At 35.8% G+C, this 14,629-nt stretch overlaps 1 protein-coding gene across 3 annotated transcripts in view; it reads left to right on the top strand.

The window, feature by feature from the left end:
• The first annotated feature begins 1,686 nt into the window (after window positions 1–1,686).
• frmd3 (FERM domain containing 3) overlaps window positions 1,687–14,629 on the top strand; it is a 92,182-nt gene continuing 79,239 nt past the window's right edge. For 2 of the 3 annotated variants that reach the window (XM_015362402.2, XM_006626608.3), the window contains exon 1: window positions 1,688–2,029. In XM_015362402.2, coding sequence (XP_015217888.1) covers window positions 1,925–2,029 — 105 coding nt within the window. In that variant the 5' untranslated portion in view covers window positions 1,688–1,924. Of the gene's footprint in view, window positions 2,030–14,629 lie in introns of all 3 variants that reach the window. The other variant, XM_015362393.2, reaches the window with a different exon arrangement.

Below are 14,629 nucleotides of genomic sequence, written 5' to 3'. Positions count from 1 at the left end.
TGAAACCATTTCCGCCTTTACATTTAAAGCTGTAGTACACGTGGAGGCCCGTCATAGGGAAAGCTATTTAATACTTTAAAATAAAACAGACTTCAGAAAGTGATTTTTATACATATAATTTAGTTTTATGTCTTTATTATATGAAGTTTTATAAATATAATTGAGTCTTATGTCCTTATTATATTACGGATATTTATATTATGCATATTCATATTCATATTCATATTATTATATTATGACCGGGCCGTATCTGAATTTTCTACTGCTGCTTAGCAGCTGTTTTCCAGAAATGCTGTGTATGGAGCTTTTTAATAAAATAAATTCCACTATCTGTTTGGGTGGCATGCTTTTAAATTTCCCTGGATCACAGAATGAATAGAAAGGGTGAATAATTTAAATGACTGCATAGGCAGAAATCAGTAATTTACTTTATACCTTTGAAGTACTCTTATATATTACATTATTAACCAATTCCATAAAGAACACTGAGAAACAAATCTAAAACTTATTGAATTTGTCTGCGCAACAATTCATATTTATAATTAGTTTACTGAAGTATTGTGATTCTTCTTAGTAACACGAACTGTTACCTTTTTAATATATATATATATTTGTTTTGGTGAATAAGAAAAAACAGTTGTCTCAGTTGCAGTGCGATCTTGCATCTTTTCTGGGAACCTACCACACAATCTTGCATAAAAAAACAGGGCTGGGCGAAAGAGAACTTGTATACTGCCAAGAGCAGCAAAGGTTCACCGCTGGTTGACTTTAAACCTTATGTTATACATTCTTATTACCTTGAATATCGGATGTGAAAACATGCGTGTACATTTCTAGATGGATTTACCTACTGTTATTAAACATGCGCTTCCGGTATTTTATGTATTTTTTTTTATTAATGTAATGCAGTCATAAGCTGCCTACAGTCGTGTTAGAAGTCTTCTACAATGTAACACACATTCAGGGAGAATGTGTTTTTACATTGTTTTCCTGTGTCGCATTAAAATGAATCACGTTGAATCGCCCCCCCACACAGAGTGATGCTAAGTTACATTAGACATCTCAAGTACGGCCATTAAATTATTCATTGCATTTCACAGACATAAAGAAGAGTGAATTAATGTTCTTGAATTGAAGCCCACTATACTACACTTTGGACCATAAACGTCATCAATTTTGAACACATTAAATTAATAAATGATGTTCTGCTGAATCTTTTCAAGGGATACAAGATCACATGCCCGAAGACCATGCGGGACGTGTTTCCAGCGATATTTCCATAACATTTTAAAACATCCTGAGGTGGTTCTATAAGGTGCTCACAGGCACCCATAAGGATTTTGCTCTTCAAAAATATTGCAATCATCCACTGAAAATCAAAAGTATTCTAGTTCACATTCTAGTGAACATTTACTTAAAAATTCGGTGTACTTTATATACGGTTCATATGTGATTGTTTTCAGTGTAATCCGCTGTATTATTACTCTCCCATGTACATTAAAGATACATTCTTGATTGCCAAGCAATGCATTATTAAACATGTGGATTTTAATTGACGTTCTTCGTCTTGCACTGCATTTGTATTTCCCATTTAGTTACAGAATGAATCGATTTTCTGTGTGTTCTTGTCTAAAGACACTGGTCATGTGCAGGTTGAATAAAAGCCAGGCGTGTTTCTGGAGTAACTATGAATGGAGAGAAGCGCAGAGTAGCTTGTTCGCTGGGGACAGAAAGCGGCTCAGATCACAAACGTCAGAAAGAGCTCTCCTACTAGTCTGCAGCAAGGCGATCCTTCGATTGCTTGCAACTGATGGTTTCCATTTCATCATTTCAGTAGCCTTTTACACCAGTTCTTCTGCTTTACGTTGCCTTGTGACAGAGGTCTTCGCTTTGTCATGTAGAATTAATAAATAACGACAGAATAATGAAAATGCTTCGATTTCGCACTTCAAGTGTCAAATCCTTAAACCAGGAGATTAAATGTACCATCAGGCTGTTGGATGACTCGGAGATCTCATGCAATATACAGGTATGCGAAAAGCTTTCTTCTCATTTGTTTATTTCCAGCGTTTATTATTTTTTTGGGTGAACTTATCGACGCACATTCAAACCTTACGGTTGCCAAGGAACCCCTTTCGCGATGTAAAACGTTAGCTCATTGTGTTGTGTTTGTGGAACAATGCAGTTACAAGCGTGCATGTTTACCAAACGCCACAGATTCTTTCTTACAATTTGCATCACATTGTAACACAACTGCACTTCGATGTGAGAAGGGTGAGCTGTGAAAGCTACAATTAGAACAGTCTGTTTTAAATTAGCAGTGTTCTAAAATATAAAATCGATTTTTATATTGTTTAAACCAAGAGACTGGAAAACTTGTTCCAAGGATATGCGCATTAATGGATGTCCCCAAGAATAGCCTTCTTAGAAAATAAATCAGAACAAAACCCATTTAAAACCACAACTGCAAATGTGTTGTTTGATATAATACATGTTTTGGAAGTAAGTAATAAATTAACCGGATTTTTTTTGCATAAGGGCTATAGCAACACGAATTAAACTTGATATTTTAAAATAACCCACTTCTACTGAGTGGACAGAAAACTAGGAATATTCGTTCTCTAGTGTAATTTGTGCTGCATGGTTTCCATTTTCACTAAAGAAAGTTACGAACTAAGAATAAGAGGGAAAAAAATCAGATGGGTGTGGTTTTGGTTACGGTGTGGGATACAGTACTTAAGTGGACGCAAGCTTGGAGTGGTGATGTTTCTTTGACTACGGGTGTAGTTATACTAATTGGCGTGTGGGACTGGGAGATTCGACAACACACGTGGTTTTATCAATAATGTCTGAAATCCTGGCTCCATGAGTAGTTTTAATTGAATCTGCTTTTTATGAAATATGCACGCGAAGGTGAAGCATACAGGCTGCTTTGTTGTTGTTGTTTTTTACAATTTTAAATGACTTAAATGGGACATTGGCAATAGAATGGCAGGCAAAACGTTTTGTGGTATGAAACCACTTTTATTTACTGGTGGTATGTGTTTAAAAATGTTTTGAATTTACTAGACATGAGAGTCTATAATTTATTTTTAATGTGAACTAGTGACACAGTAATACCCTACTTTCCTTCTTCCTGAGGTGCTTTTTGAATGGTTTTAAGATCAGCACATACAGATAGGCCCGCTAGTTCTCAGTGCACTGGAGGAATCAAAGCTTCAGATTTTTATTGTCATCAGTGTTTAGTATTATCTTTAATATTGGTGGAAAGGAAGGGCTTTACATTTTCACTTTATAATACAGCCCTGTGAAAGTTGTTGATAAATTGTATATTTAATTGGCAGAAATTGTTTTTTTGCTGTCTTAATGTAGAAGAGGTAATATCACATTTAATAGAACATTTAATTCATTTTTTGACTCGATTCAGGTCAGGCATGTCCAGTTCTGGCCCTGAAGTGTTTGAGCTCCGAAGGGTTTTCATTTCAACTCAGGACTTGAGGAGTTAAAAAACTCTTCAGGTGCTACTACTTGAAAGAGACCTAGATAACCTCCAGGACTGGGACTGGACACCTGCGGCTTAGGCCCCTATGAGCAAAGGACTCTTAGTATGAAGAACCAGAAGACTTTGCAATTCTGGCACAACCTGGAGCTCGTCAGGTTTCTGCCTCATAATATAGCACAGGATTGGTGCTGGCAGGTACTCAGCCTGGCTAAAATAAAAACACCTTGTTGTCTGAAAAGAAAAAGAAAAAAACTCAATAGAAAGAATGGCAATTTACATTTCTATCACTTCACATTATCGTGCAAGTATTACATCTTTTGTATTTACTACCATCAAGATCACCAGTAAAATGAAGTTATGACAGTGAATGTAGTATTTTTAAGATCTTAGTTTTAGCTTTTTTAGCTAGCACAGCAAAAACAGATTTTGTTTTAAATCAGGTAAGATCTACCTGCTAAATAAAAAAGATAGAGAATATAGAACATTGGAACATACGGTTACAAACAAGAGGAGGTCATTTGGCCCATCTGGCACGTTTGGTTGTTTGGTAAATAGCTGTACGGTATATTGATCCAAGGATCACTTCCAGTCATATCTTGATGGAAGTCAAGGTACTGTATTGGCATCAACCATAAGGCTGGGTAGCTTGTTCCATACTCCCACAACCCTTTGGGTAAGTGCTTTATGTTCTGGGTTCAAAATGCACTTCCATACAGTTTCCTCTTGTGTACTCTGGGTCACTATTCACTGTTCATTCTGAAAAAGTCCACTGCATCAAATCCATCAATGCCTTTGAAGATTTGTTTGCCCTTGTAATCTTTTCAATCTGAGTTTAAGTTTAAATTGAGTAATGGAATATTGTTATCTGTGCACCATGCATGAAACGTCTTGTCATCATCTGGAGTTTTAAGGCGTGCCGAGAACTATTTTTTTAACATTTTCTTAAATTTGAATGAAATGAAAGTGTGTTTGCCTTGGTTAGATAGAAAGGGTGCACGGTTCTTGTTTGCCTAAAATGAATCTTAAATACATTTGACACTTCCTGTAGAATCCTTGACAACTGCACAAAAAAGATAAAGCAAAAGCTTGTATCTCCAGTGAAATAGCAAGATATCCTCAGGCCAGTGCAGTGCACTGAGTCAGTCTACACATACTGTGCAAACGGCAATAGGAGAAAGAATTTCTGAAGTGTGGCATTACAGTTGCAGAAACTCTCCAGTGGGTGAATATGTTTAGAAGAATACCATATTATAAGATATTTGTCATCACTCTATTGTTGCCAGATTCACTACTAACTCTGCCTTGCTACAAACCATGCAATCTAGTGATGATACAATAATATATCATTGTAAATAGAATTTATTTTATTTCTGTATTTAATGTTCTGTGGAAAAACAACAGTTTTGTTTATGTTTCATAAAAAAACACTGTTCATACAGCCTTACCAGTAATTGGAAACAATAACAATCTCCTTCAGCTAATACAGTACCTGAAAAAAGCTGAAGGAATCAGGAATTTGTAGTTTCTCATGCAAGAAAATGACACTTTTTATAACTCAATCACCTAGTTAGACAGAAAAAGGGTTAATGGAATCCTGTTTCATGGCTGCTTGTGATTTATATTTTATGAGTGGTGGCACAGTAGTCACAAGTCATTAAATTCTTACCTTATAACCAAGTGATATAGTATATTCAGGTTTCTTCATTAAAGGAAGATAATTCTGAGAGAATGTAATTGAAACTAATAATGACTGCTATGACAAACAGAAATATTATTTAAATATACAGAATTGTACATCGTACAGTACCTTCTGAATTTCACTACTGCAATGCAGGAAATGTCTGCCTGTTGTGTTAGTGCAACATAAAGAATTGTTTCGTTCCAACTTTAACATTAGTTCTACACATACCTTTCTTTTTGAAGATAAATATGGAAGCCTCTTCTGTTCTTCATGTGAACAGATATCTTCTGTATATGAAAAAATGCTTTTCTCAAAAAAATAATTTTGTTTTCTTAAAATTCTTTGAAAGGTACAGTATTCTGGTGAGTCTTCCATGGAGCATGAAACATTATAAGTCATGTATTACAAGTTTTATCATGCAACGAAACCTTACTTTTTTAACTTGACTTTTTCTGTCTGTTACTTCTTCCATTCTGACGTTTTGGAGGATTTGTAAACATTCATATTTCACTTGGAGACACTCTGATATGCTGGCACAACGGTACAACAGTGGTGCCCCACGTGAGAATTGGGCCAACCCTCCAGTTAGAACTTCTACTTAATGGAGAGAAAGCAGAGTACAGTGGCTTCAATTATTAGATTGCGGTGATCCAATTCTGGGGGTACCACAGGGATCTGTAATAAGACTACTTCTCATCTTAGTGAATATCAATGATCCTGAGACTCAAATGGTCAACCTGCTTGAATTTCACATATTACAGCAAAATAGGAGATAAAGGAAATGTTATAGAATTAAGCAAGTCATTAAAAAAATTAAGACAAATTTCCAGAGTAGGCAGACAAGCGGAAGATTTTATTTAATGTAGACAATTTTCTATGTCATAGAAAACTTGTGAAATTCCTCTATCAAGGCTGTGTAATTAAATTAAACAGAATCTCAACATGAAGGCATGAACAAGTTTCTTTTTTATTAGGTTTGGTGAGATGCATGTTTTTGGATAGTGTTAAGGCCATGCACAGCTTCAAGGTCAGATAGCAGTACCCTGGCTGTATTACAACCTGATGCACTTTAGGTAATCAAATACCGCTGAATAGACATCAAATCAAGGACTAATTACATTCTTCTTTTCAGGTCACATACCATCTATTTTTAACAACAGCTTCAAGCTGCTCTTTTACAACTCGATGAATTCTTTAAGAATGATAAGGATATTGATTCTTTCCATATTAACATCTCAGGACAAGAGTATGCTACAAACTATAGAGTGTTTAAAATACAATTTCAGCCAAAGCATAAAAAGAGTTTGAAGTAGCAACAGTGTTAAGACAACAGTGTGGAATAGTGATTATGGTTCTGGATTCAAGACTGGAAACACAGCTCTTTTACCCTTTAGCAAGGTACTTCTGTCAAATTGCTTTGCTTAATGCCCTGCTGTAAATGGGTCTCTGGGTTATAAATGATTTTCTTCTCAATTGATTTATCCGGTAAAGTAAAGGAATAAAAAACAGTCCAAAATCAGTTCAATTATGAGGTGTTAAACTGAGGATGTGATTTGTAGAGCACTGAGATAATTATGTGATACAACTTGACCTATTAAATATTATGGTGAAGGTGGTGCCTTTTATCTTTTTTTTCTGTGGCATTCTGTGAAGTTCATATTTTAACACTTAATATCTGATGGTGTGGATGAACATACAGTATAGCAGGTAAAGCAAGTGTTTTGGACACTCAGTTGAATGGATGTACAGTATATGAAACTATTTACGAGATATACTTTTTTCTCACATTAAAATAACTATATTTCACTGCTATTTTTTTTTCTTGAAGATAAAAGAATTATCACAGGGGCAGAAATGAATTCTGCTTTGTCACTGGACAGTATACGAATAAATAAACAATAAGTATCAATAAAAAAGTAAAGCTAAAAAAGGATAAAAAAGAGACACTGGATTATTGCATGCCTGTTTTAAATGTCCTGCAAGGCCGTTTAAACCGACTTTCGCAGATGATTAGTTTTTGTTGTCTGCAGTATTCTGCTATTTATTTTACAGTATATTTAGCTGAAATAAGACACCTGGCCCCTACCAGCAGTGCTGAAAGTGAATGTGCTTGCCAGATTTCCACAGGCCTTGTCTTGCACCTGATGTACAGAAGGGCTGAATACCTCAGCAATAGAATAACAAATAGGATTAGCAACCTGGCATAAAAAGACTAATTTGATGTAATTAGACACTTCATATTCGTTGAGAGAGAGACATTTGTCGGAGAGACATTTTGCTGAGGCTGGGGTGTGTGTGGTATTTGTTTTGTTTGATATACAGTACAGTATGTACAAAAATAAAACTTTGTAGGTTCTATACACCTGCTTTTTCACCTTCACACATACGTACTGTATGAATAAAGCAGTCTTGTATCATATTTAGCCCACTCTAATGCAATACAATTAGTTGTTAAATACTCTGGAGAGCATACCAGATGTACTCTGATATTGTGAGAGCAGGAAGAATTGTGTATGGCAAATAAATCTCGAGCAAATAAATGAAATGAATATTTATATGAAGAAAACAGAGCTACTAAGTCAAATGATTCCAGGATTCCTAAATATAATCATTCCAATTACATTGGGATCTCAGCATCTTTCCTGAAACAAGAGCTTGCTTGCCCCAGTATAAGACTTGGGAAGGTAAGGCACACTTAGCATTAAAAAGTGGTTCTGTGGGCTGAACAAGTTCAATGCTAGTTCTAGTAGGCAGCTTTTTTTGGTAGTATTGGATATGCAGTTCTGGATATTTGCTCTCAGCAGAAAAAATATATAGCTTTATTGGTAGGAACCTAACCAGTTAAAACTATAAGGGTGTAAGAAAGTGAATACAGTACATGGGAGTAGGCCATTTGCCTATCTAACGTCTTGGGCTGCTTGTACAGTAGCTAACAGACCCAAGGATCCCATCCAGCTGTTTCTTGAAAGAAGCCAGGGTAGCATCTCTGACAACACTTCATCCACGAGTAAGCACATCAAAGGCTGGAAAGCAGAGAAAATATTTAATAAATTAAAAATAAATATGGAGGAAAGAAAGCATTAAATAAAAAATGGATCCAGCTATGAAAGGGGTACATTGTATTGCAAATACAGGTAAAGAAAGATATTTAGAGGGATGACAAGTACAATGAAAGCAAAAATTCAGTGGCAGATTTTTATTAGGTGTTACAACAGCAAAAGAACAGTAAAGGATGAAATATCTCCGAGGTAAAAATTGCAGTTTGAGAAAATGAAACGATGGCTGTGATAGTAGATTAGTATTTTAGTCAGACTCTCACAATCCTTTATAGAAACAAAATGCCTCCTGGTCTCTCTCTTACACACACTTCTGTTTGTTGTTCTCTTGTTTCACTGTTGGTTCTGAAGAAGTCCAGTGGGTGGACTTTGTCAGAATGTTTGAGGATTTTGAAAGCTTGAGCGAGGGCCTTTTACACTCTTCTCTGTTCAAGATTAAAAGATCACATTCTTTTAGCTTGTCAGTGTAGGGCATTCCTTTAAAACCAGGAAGGCATCTCATCTTCTTCTTTGGATCTTTTCTGTTGATGTAGTGACAAAAATGTTTACACAACTTTTAAATGAGATCTTATTAATGCAAGGTACAATTTTAATATAACATCCCTTGATTTACATTCCACACTTCTGGCCTTTACATTTGGTGTTTCTTTTGGTGTTTATACAGCTGTTTTTTAAATAGCAGTTCTTTCAAACTTATAGTAAAAAATCCTTAGAATTTATAGTTTTTGTTTTTCCTACCTGTACTATATAAAACACTGGTAATAAGCTGGAACATTCACCCTATTTATACTCTGTCTATTCATTGACCAATTATTGGTCCAAATACCTGTATTTGCATTTTCTTGAATGCCTACCTCTTGCAATTTGAGAATTATTTGTTTATGAGGAGCTTCGTCAAGAGCCTTCTGGAAATCTGAATATACCATACTTTATACTCTATTTGTATCCATTAATGATGTCATACGTCAAAGAACTCTAAACAAGTTAGTGAAACTTTAAACCTGTCCTTTTGTGAAACCATGTTATCCCCTAGAATAATCATGGTGCTCTAGAGATGACCCTGTAGTTGCTGTCATTCTTTTCATCTCCATAACATAATATGTAATAAAATTTTAGAGTAAGTGTTATTAACTAGTTGGTTCACTCTTGTTACCTATTTTGTGGACAGGTGCTACAATTTTCCAGTCCTTGAATATTCACTGCCTGTAGTGACTGTTGGAAATGTTGTGGTAATGGTCTGTATTAAATTAGTAAAATCTTACATGTTCTATTTCCACACAAGTTCACATTGGTGGTGGTGGAGGGGAGTCCCCATTACCTATAAAGTGCTTTGAGTGGAGTGTCCAGAAATGCGCTATATAAGTGTAAGCTATTATTATTATTATTATTACGAGCCATAAAGACGCAGGGTGAGCACCCCCTACTGGCCCCACTAACACCTCTTCCAGCAGCAACCCTAGCTTTCCCAGAAGGTATCCCGTCCAGGTACTGACCAGGCTCACACCTGTCTAGCGTCAGTGGGTTGTCAGTTGTGAGATGTAAATCCCTTTGATAAAAGTGTCAGCAAAGTAATTCTCCCTAACCATGAAATAATGAATAATGAGAATAATGCCATTGGTACAGCTGAACCCTCTTAACTGTCTCAAAATACATGAAATTATGAAACTTACAAATTGAAACTGAGGTCATGAACAAATAGTCCACATAATTGCTAAACATTCCCATCTACTATTAGATGTAGATGTGCACAGTTTCTTACTAAAAATCAGAATCAGAAGATTTTTACACTGACGTGTTTACTTGAATTTGACAATTCAATGGATATGTTTGTACTCCGATTCCAGTGTGACCTTTCTACTCCAACCATTATTGTTCCTTGATTAATTTTTGAGTCCTGTTGTTCAGTAGCCTTTTGGAAAGTGGTAAACAAATCACCATTAAATGCTTCTTTTTGTTTTGGAAATAGTTTGGGACAAGGCTTAACACCTCAGGCCTCAAAAGCGATTGCTTTTAAATATTCTCACAGGGCTCTTACATCAATTAAATTAGATATTGTCCTTGATATTGATATTGGTGAAAATGTGTCTTTGACTCCTGAGGATTTTAAACAACCTGTAAAGCCTCCAGGACTGTGGGCTGTCCTGAAGGAGGTCAACTACCACTAGCTATGCACATTATGTTCATATCGTATTGCCCTTTCATACCATTCTGTATCATGAGTCTGTTGTACATTTATAGTACAGTTTGCCATTCTATATCAACGCATAAATGTTGGGTTTTACTTTGTGTTTTCACTCTCTGCTGATTCGAATATGTTTTGGTTTCTAAGAATTAAAGATGGGTAAGTGTTTCTGAGCACTTTAGAGATTTTATAAAAAACTGAACATGTAGGGAAACACAAATGTATTTTAGAAATATCAGGTAGTTGATTCCAGGTGTTTCCGGAAGTGTTAAAAAAGCAGATGAGTTCATCTTCAGATACCAGGGAGTCCATAAATTGAATAGAAACTGGATTTGTTTGATTTGCCTCATCTGTCAGCATCCCATTAAATCAGCCCTGTGCGAGAGAATGAAATTATCTTACGGGTGACCTTTCCTTGGCTGTTGGCAGTCAGTGGTCTGTGACACCTCTAAGAAAGCTTTCCTTGCCCCAGAGTGAAGCGCAAGACGGGTTTAATTTGTGCTGATTCCACAAGGAACGTAAATATTTTTTCGACAACCTAATTTCCACTAGTTAATTTCAGGACATTTTCATGTAAATGTCAGAATGTGATGAACTCCTTCTGAAGCCTTGAAGGGGGATTGTTGGTTTCATTGTGAAATCCCAGTCTCTTGTGTCACTGTTTTTAAGGGGGGTAAATTGTTTTTTTAACATTTGTTTGGAAAGTTTTTACATTATTTTGTTATTTAAAATCCTTTACAGCCTATCTACACTCAGTGCTTTTTGTAAGTCATTTTAGGTACAGAAGGATTTTCTTTTTGAATGTTTGCAACCAAATTGTGTGGAAGTGAATGAAAATATGATGGGAAATACTATATTCAAATATGAATGCAAATGCTCAGTACATTAAAATTCACTACCACTGCATGTTTGTGAATACCGTCCGTTTGTCTTTCCCTCTGTATGTAATGGCTTTTTTAAATCAATCTAAAATTCCTTGGATTTTTTGTTTAGAAACACTATGATATAATCATCATTACAATGACTATTTTGTATAGAACTTTTCATTGTACATCATCTCAAGGCTCTGTGATGTATAAGCAGTTCTCAGCTTCTCAAGTGGCATTAACCTTTTTATACCAGAAATGTATAATTAATGAAGCTGACTTGCCACCCTGCCAGGTAGCTGTGTTTAATTTTTCTGATTATGATGTCTTTGTCTGAGCATCACTCTTTCACCTGAAGTCCTTGTCTAATGTTAGCATGCTTGTACTGGCAAATGAGCCCATATGATGACTACTTGGCTGTAGTAGTTCCTACAAAACTGTTCAAGCATGAAATAAAGCCATTCTCACCGGTACCCAGCTTATCTGTGCAATAACCCCTCCCCAGACTTTTAGTCCACCACAGTCTATAGCTTCACTTTAATCTGTCATCTCTAGGAAAGCCTGTGATGCACCTGAAATGTGGTGACGTCAGCATAAGAAGTATTTCCCAGCAACGGGAAATTGGATATGCTATAATGATTGTTCTTCTGTCTGGGCTTTGCAGATTCCTCTTTGAAAAAGAAAACAATAGCCCAGAATAGCTCTTTGTGCTGCATTTTTCTTCTGACATATTTTTATCACTGAATGTCACCTTGTCTTTACAAAAGCAAAATTAGAAAGAGATAAGGGCGCTCAAATTTCTTGGACCTAGACATTTTTGGTACACTGTTAAACACAAGAGTTTTTATTTATTTCATTTATTTTTTTATCCGTTTATAAAGGTTTTCAATAGTGGTTTAACAACATGAAAACCAAAGATATTTAATACAAAAAAATAGAAGCCACTTGGTTTATGTTCAATACCAGTGGCACATCCCATCCAGAGCTAAGCTTAATAAATTTATGATCAGAGTCAGAGATCAGCTGCTCATTGAACAGGAAGTATTTCAGACATCAGCTGCTCATTGAACAGGAAGTATTAGTTTCACGTGTGAAGCAAGACATAGAAGCCTGTAGCACCTGTTTGTGTTTGTTATGTATTGGAGGGTTTGCGTTGCTTCGTTACCTGTTAAAGTATATAATGAATTACATCCAAAAATAACTAAAATTAAGCAATTAACTATCCATCCATTTTTTAACTGCTTCTTCTAATACAGAGTCACGGGGGGACCTGGAGCCCGTAAGCAATGGACACAAGGCAGGATATAGCCTGGACAGGACGGCAGTGCAGTGCTGGGCAGACACACAGACACACACTCACAGCTGGGCCAGTGTTATCAGAAGCCAATTAATCTACCAGTATGTTTTTTTCGACTGTCTAAGGAAAGAAGAGCACCTGGGGGAAACCCACACGAGCATTGGAAGAACTCGAACTCACTCAAACACAGATAGCACCCCAGGTGTGGAAATGAATCCCGGGCACCAGCTCTACAAGGCAGCAGTGCTAAACACTGCCACTATTTCGACCAGTAATTCACATTTCTCCCTATTTTCCCATGTGGTACTGTATAGGGTTAGCAGGTGGAGAATGTATTTTTTACTATGTATTACTACTGTTTGCTAGTAGTACGTTCAAGTCCTATCAATAATTTTTTTTATGATAATCAAAGTAAACATGTTTAACCTTTGCTTTACATTTACTGAAACTAAACCTCTGGCATTTGTTTTGTGTGGGAGGTATTTTTTATTATATAGTACATTACTCTTTAAATTCCTTAAATGCACTAGAGATGTAATGGACAAGGGAAGCAAAATTGACCATTCTTGCTTGTTTGAGTTCTGGAGGTATTGATCCTAGAAGCTCATTTAGCAGCTCTTTCAAGAGCATCAGCTGTCACAACATGGATGAGTAGCTTGATGAATAGTTTGTTTCGTATTTCTGTTCCAAATTCACACGTTGTGTGAAGTAGTGCCTTCTTTGTTTGACATAAACACACTTCACTTACTTGTGCTTCCTGTGCATGATATGTGGAGGTTACCTTTCTACACTTTCTTTCAATATGGTGAACAGTATCAGTATCTTTCCAAAAGCAGATTTGAATATATATTTATTTCAAGAGGTTCTTTGTAGTGTAAAGTTATGCTTTATTTGCTACTAAGAATGTTAGCATAAAGTTAAAGACTTACTGTAGGTAAGTGTATAACATTATGAATGACAAACTCTTTAGAAAACAATTTCTGCTAAGGTAAGAAATTCATTATAAGCAGTATTTATCTTTTAGCCAGGTTTTATTGCAGAATCTGTAATTACATACCTTTTTGATGAGCAAAGAATAAGTGAAAAGACTTTAAAATATTTTTCTAATGTACTTCTTAATATGCTGTGAAGGCACTGAGATGATAGTTGTCCTGTTGGAAAGTTAATCATACCTTATTCTTAGGGTTTTAATGAATCTTGTCTTCATGACAGCTGCTAAAGGGGATATTATAAAATATTAATAAAATCAGCATACTCTAAATCGGAGCCATTCCATTTGGTATATCTTGGATACACCCTAGTTAGAAAGTTTTGTGAAAATGTGTGATATTTCCTTAAGTGTTCTGGTAATTTAAAAAAAAAACATGCATTAGACATTGCTGTTTGCTGGATACTAGGAGCCAAAGGTTTGATAGGATCTTACAAGGTTGATGTTTTTACACTTTAAAAAATGCTTTTAAGCCAATTACACTCAACATCTTATCCATAATGGATGCTAATTCAATTGGGAGAGCATCACAGTGGAAGAAATCAAATTTGGCATTTAAAACAATGCCAATGAGACAGCTGTTAACTGCCTAGCTTGCCTCCAAGCAGAAGTCATAATTTCATCTCTCAGTCTGGCTTTGACATATTAAAGGAATAAAGACTATTTTTACTTTTCATTAAGCAATAGACTGGATGAGAGTGTCATTTATGCTTTGTATACCCAGTATTTGTGAAGTTTTGAACCTTTTGTTTTTAATTTAGTTTTTAAAAAATTAGTTTTCATACTTGATACAGGGTGAAGTGATACTTGAGGTAAAGAGCATAATAAATAACCATAAAAATGGAAAATATGCTTCTGATTATTTGGATTACACTCTTCTATGGGCCAAATAAAATCTAATCAATAACAGAAGAGTACCTACTGTTGTGGTCCATCTATCCATTTTCCAACTGCTACATCCAATTTAAGGTCATGGGGGAACTGGATCCTATCCCAGCAAGCAATGGGCGACAGTCCATCACAGAGCACACACAGACACAAACCCAGACATGCTCAG

Source organism: Lepisosteus oculatus, chromosome 3, assembly GCF_040954835.1.
Source record: "Lepisosteus oculatus isolate fLepOcu1 chromosome 3, fLepOcu1.hap2, whole genome shotgun sequence".
Taxonomy (NCBI): Eukaryota; Metazoa; Chordata; class Actinopteri; order Semionotiformes; family Lepisosteidae; genus Lepisosteus; species Lepisosteus oculatus.
Note: the sequence above shows the minus strand (reverse complement) of the source record. Positions and strands in the feature narration are given on the sequence as shown.